The sequence below is a fragment of the Lupinus angustifolius genome, unplaced genomic scaffold (genome assembly GCF_001865875.1).
Source record: "Lupinus angustifolius cultivar Tanjil unplaced genomic scaffold, LupAngTanjil_v1.0 Scaffold_143_26, whole genome shotgun sequence".
In the NCBI taxonomy this organism is placed as follows: Eukaryota; Viridiplantae; Streptophyta; class Magnoliopsida; order Fabales; family Fabaceae; genus Lupinus; species Lupinus angustifolius.
In genome coordinates this window covers 6,827-12,976 of record NW_017725484.1, presented here as the reverse complement: position 1 = coordinate 12,976, position 6,150 = coordinate 6,827, and the positions used below count along the sequence as shown (strand labels likewise).

The window sequence follows — 6,150 nt, the reverse complement described above, 5'->3', positions numbered from 1 at the left end:
AGGGATGTTGCTTTGAGGAATGTGAATCCCCAGAGAAATTTTAGGCCTCAACGGAACCAGATGCAAGGATTAGGAATAATCATAAAACCTCTTTGAGAAATTTCTTTTATCTTAAATATTATTTAGTAAATCGTACCTTGAAATTATATATTTTCCTATGTGCAAATTGGGGTGTTACACACTCAATTCAGAATATAAAATCTTCTTGATAAATCTCACAATCTCAAAATATGAAGATGAATGATTATGAGATGCAAAGGTTCTTTAAAACTTTTGATGTGATGAATGCTTGAAAATATCTCTTCAAAGATTCATGAAAATTTATTATCTTGTGTCAAAGTATCTAGCACTGTATTTTTCAAAAACACATTATTTGATCTTGATAATTCGTTCTAAAACGCAGGGGAATGGTTAATTAAAATAACATTCACTTTCAATCAGTTTTATGTTATATTATTGATTTTGTTGACACTTAATTGATTAACATTCTTTAAAAAAAAATCCAAGATTTCAAAACTACAACTGACTTAATCAATTAACCATGCACTTAATTGATTAACGAGTTTCCCATTTGCAAAAATGTAATCGATAAACTATTTCCTTAATTGATTAAATGTTTTATGAAAAATACTTCGTTAACGTGTTATGAACCTCTAACATGATTGAGTAATGTATGATGCATAATTTTGAAATGATATAAGTTTGGCCTTGTTTAATGTATCAAAATCATGTACGAGTGTATGAATGTTAATGTATTTAAATCATGTATGAATGTTAATGCATCTAAATCATGTATGAATGTAAACCTTATATGCATCATCATCATTCTAATATGTAATATTTTCATTAGGTTCATCTTACTTGGACTATACCCATTCAAAACATCTTAGGACCTAAGGAAATAAAAATTTATTCTTGAGCTTTTATTGATCATCTTGATGCTTGAACTCGAGTCTTCAATGATTTTATTGTTGATTTGGCTTTGTCAGATCTTCATGTTTTGTCTTCATCAAAATCATCTGATCCACACTTGCACTCAAATACAAAATGATGTAAGACCAGCTTACGGGTTTCAAAATTTTCAAAGCATATATTAATTGTAATCACAAATCACTAATCTCATAATGATTTGAATGTTTTAGAATCAGAATGTAGCTAAGATAATAATGTGGATGATTATTGTCTATGTCTATATTTTCAAGAAAAAAATTTCTCTATTCTTAGATGACTCTACTACTACACGGTGTTCCACTACCAAAAAAATGCAGCTTAGCCATGTTTCAGTAGCCACGGTTTTAGAAGATGTGGTTAAAATATTAAAAATAAGCAATTTTAGACAAGTTTTGCATTCCAGCTTTCATTTTATCATTTTTACATTCTCTCACTCGCTGCTTTCTCCTTCCTCTTTCTACTTCCTCCTTCTCCTTCTTCCTTCTCCATCTTCTATTTCGTTCTCTTTCTCGTTTCTCATTCCATAAAGCATTTCATCCTTAAATTAGGTTTTCAATATGCGACTTAGAAATCTGTTTCTTCCGCTCTCAGATCTAAACAAGTTTTAGTACTAGTTTCCATTTCCAATTTTAGTTTCGAATTTTATTCTTGATTTGATGATTTTATAATTTTGGTTTCGACTTTGACTCTCAAAGCTTCTCCCATCAACACTCAAAGCTTCTTCACAGGTATATAACATGTCCTTTTCAATTTTATAATTTTGTTTCAAATTTTAGGAAATATGATTCTTTCAATCTCAATCCCTAATTTCAACTACTTGATGTTTGATTTTTTTCATCTTTAGTTATTTTAGTTCTGGTATTAGTTATTTTAGGAAATACTGACACCCCCTCGAAAGAGATCGAATCATTGAATCAACGATTGAAGCAAAACGATTTGGAGCTTGAATCATTGAGGGAACAGTTGAAACACAAAGGATTTGGAAATTTCGATGCTGCATAAAATGGTAGCTTCGTTGAAAAAGAAAAGAAAAAACAAATAGGTTTACTCATGACATTGGAATGGTGTTGGATTGTTTGATCAGCGAATTCAAGAGCATGTTTCATCTCAGGTGATTCTTATTAAGTTGTGGCAATGACTTATAATAAGTTTGATAGAAATCTTACAGTTTTGATACATCATATATAATTCCCATGATAACTGCTGAGTTTGGGTTCCAAAATGTCATAAGTTTTGTTTTGCCTATTCAAATTAGGAACTAAGTTCCACAATCCCACAAACACCGCCATTGTTCCACTTCCACACACGACCATCATCATCATCATAAAGTTGTGGTCTCTCTTCACTCTTCACTCTAAACTTCAAAATCTTCTCTCTATTTAGTTATGACTGTTGGAATCTCTGCCTCTATAGCTATGAAGCCTCTCCGTCTCCACCACCCCTTTTTCCATCTCCACACTAAGCCAACACCAACCATGTTCTTCAACCCCTTAAGACCTTTTACTCAAACAATAACACCAACCATGCTCAACTTATACCACCACATGTGGCAGAGAAATTGGCTAGAAAGAAGTCTGAAAGGTTCACATATTTGGTTGCTGCAATCATGTCTAGCTTAGGCATCACATCCTTGGCAGTGCTTTCTGTTTATTATAGATTTTCATGGCAAATGGAGGTAGGTCATCATGTCTCGAAGTTCTTATCTTTATGTTTATTTTTCATGGATAGGATTTATTATGTATATTTTTTGGTATAATCAAAGCATACTAGCTTTGGTAAGTTCTTATCTTTCAGTTGTGTGGCTACCCCTTCCAAGTATCGTTATCAGGCATCAGACATTGACTTTTTGATTTAGAGACAAATTGTAATTTATACGACTAGATCAATGCTTTGTTGGAATGAAATAGAGTAATGCTCTTTGTTCAATTGGGATGGAATGCAGTGGAATATGCAAATTTAAGATAAAATGAATGTTTTATTCATTTTATTTTTCATGGATGGAATTTACTATTTCACCCTATTGCAAGATAATCTGGCCAATTTCATTTTATTATGTTTAATTATCAAATATTCAAACATAATGCTTTTCTGTTAGCACGTTGATTGATTAGCATGTATTAAGAATTTGAGCTTGAAAATTGTGGTTTGGTTAATGGTGTTGTAGGGTGGAGTAGTCCCTTGGTCTGAAATGTTTGGTACATTTGCTCTAGCAGTGGGTGCTGCTGTAAGTCCTAATGCATAATTCTTGTTCCAAATTTTCAATCATTACAACTTTTTGGGTGTGTGAATTTTGGGTGCTAAATTAAACTGGGTATGTCTTATTTACAGGTAGGAATGGAGTATTGGGCTAGGTGGGCTCATAGAGCTCTCTGGCATGATTCCTTATGGCACATGCATGAGGTATGCCTCCAATCCTTCACCCCTCTCTACTGTTTCAATCAATTTTTAACAAACAAATTAGCATCAAAGTCAAAACATGTTTGTTGATCTTTAATTATTATTACAATTAGTAATTGTCAATTACCAAAACCAAGTAGAAAATTTGTGCTTTTGTTTACTTTATCTTATGACCAATTCCTTAGCTACCAATAAGTTTTCTGAAGCTGTTTAACTTAATGATCAACACATGAATTGACTCAGAACTTAAATTTGTGAGCCATGTTGTCTGCACTTTGCACAATGGTGCTTGCATATGGCAGTAAATGCCAAATAATAACAACATTGACAAAAAGATTCAAATGCATTATCTCAATTCTAAACCATGTGTTTCAATGTTAGTTTCATATGGTGATGGCATAAGTGATCAATCAAGTTCTTTGGTGGTAGGTTTGTAATAAGTCTCTTTGCATCACACTTTCCACTACTAACATCTAAAAGCCAGACTCTATACACATGTTAATCTCATCACAAGGCCACAACTTCTGTGCAACTTTGTCTATAAAAAAACTCAAAGTTGTACAATATTTGTTGTGCACAAAATTAATAATATGTTATTTTAAATTGTAGCTATACTTATAATTATATTATATTTACTATAATTGTGGGTAATGCAGCTAATGCAATTGTGAAATTGTTGGAGAGATTCTCGCAATAATATTATTATGACTACAATTACGATTATTGGCTGCAATTTAAACCCGATATAGCTAGATCTTAGAAAAAGCCACCTCAATAACTTCCTGGAAGGGTAGGGCAATGTGGCAACATTAGTGTGAGGAGGATTACCACATGTGACATGTGCGCTCACATTTGCAAAAGCTTATCGCATGAGATGCAATGATGTTGTATCCAAGTGTCTTCATGATCACAACCTTTGTTTCTATGTTTTTCCCACTAAGATAATCATCTGATTATTTCATTTTGTTTAAATGTAAGACATTGATGTATAAGGAAATATGTTTTGAAGGATAAGCTACTAAAACTAGTAATGAACTCATGCATTTGCACAGATTGGGGTTTTCTATTGTTGAATCCTGATTTAGGTGATAATTATGATCGTTAAGAGATGGAAATGATGGTCTTAGTTTAGCAGCCACACTTTCTCTCATACACGCTCCAAGTGCTAGGCTACAAATCAGCATATAGAAATAGGAGGAAAAACTTTGGTTCCATGATGGGATTTTTTCCTTCGAGACAATGACCTTTATATGTTTTGCTTATTCGATATAGTTCTATATTTTGCTTACCCTTTTACTTTATCTTATTAATTGATCATTGTTCAAGTAGTCTCGTTTCATTATTGTATTGTTAATCTCGTATATTTTCCATTGATTAATATCAATTATTAATTTCTTTTTATTTAATTTCTTAGTATTACCTTTTACCAATGTATTATTGAATATAAATATTGTTACACAATCGGCGCAACAGGAAGAGGAATATGTATGAAAATAGAATAAATCGTAACTAACTTAATTAGCCACGGTTGAAGTGTGGTAATCATTTGTACAAACATTTCTAATGTTAAATCATCAAATTAGCCACGGTTGTTACTGTAGCAGAACAAATAGAACCGTGGCAAATTAAATGTTACCACACTTTAGGGAAGCATAGCTATATTGCAAAATGATTGTGGCTAATATTTAGCAACGCCACTGATTGCTTCACTTGCGGTGGCCGTGGCTAACACAATTAGCTACGGTTTTTCTGAACACTAGCCACGGTTGTAACCGTGGCTAAAGGATATTTTTGTTGTGGTGTTCCTTGCTCTCAATCTCTTCCTAGGTAATCCTACACATGGAATAGTAGAGTTCTTTCCTATCAAACTCATCCCATGGATAGGAAAGTCCAAAACTAGTTTTTCTCAAGTGCTAGGTAGACCTAAATAACAATTCCTAAAAGCTGCTAAATCTAAGGCAATTTATATTTAAAAAAAGGGCTATAGCTTATTATGCCTTATAATTAGACTGCAAATGAATACCCTAACCAATTCAGGTAGTATTTACCAAAATCAATACTAAACTCAATGAGATTTTGATATTCTAGTAGTTGTGGAAATCGAAAACCAGAAATATCAAAGCCTATAAAAGATGTTTTACCACCACAAAAATCAATATTAAATATATGAATCTCAATTCCAATGATATTTATTCTATAAAGATATTATAGTTTTCCTTACCCACTCATTTCATTGTCACATAACGCACTCATACCACAATTATTACATTAAAGCAATTCTCTAATTCCTACTACTATTATCAATCTTTTGCAATAATATACAGAGAACAATTCACATCAATATCATTAACACCATACCAACACATATCAATTTTATACATGTCATGTGGCACTATAGCTATTGTCATGTTAATTAAAATACACGTTGACAATCATAATCAAAACATATCATATAGACATTTAGCAATTACCATATAAACAATATCATACTCAATTATTATTCATTAACACGTTTGAATGACGATGTGCATCATATACAAACACTTTTAATGATGATAACTATAATTAAACCAATTATTAAAACATAACATATTAACTATTAAGCATGAAAGACTCAACTATATCATTATGAATGTGACTCTCCAACTTTGAGGGGTTTGAGAACTTTAATGCAATAACCTAAGACAACTTGGTCTTCTCCCTCACATGGATTTTCCTAAGCACTTTATCCAGTAAACAAACTAATTCTGTTGCAGTCTCTTTCAACTTTGGAATCTACTCTCATGAACAACCAACAACAAA

At 32.1% G+C, this 6,150-nt stretch overlaps 1 protein-coding gene across 1 annotated transcript; it reads left to right on the top strand.

The window, feature by feature from the left end:
- Positions 1-2,480: 2,480 nt before the first annotated feature.
- Positions 2,481-3,512, top strand: LOC109340112 (beta-carotene hydroxylase 1, chloroplastic-like). Its single transcript, XM_019577684.1, has 3 exons — positions 2,481-2,626; positions 3,116-3,175; positions 3,280-3,512. The coding sequence occupies exons 1-3, from the start codon at positions 2,558-2,560 to the stop codon at positions 3,436-3,438; spliced, it is 288 nt and encodes a 95-aa protein (XP_019433229.1). The 5' UTR covers positions 2,481-2,557; the 3' UTR covers positions 3,439-3,512.
- Positions 3,513-6,150: the final 2,638 nt, after the last annotated feature.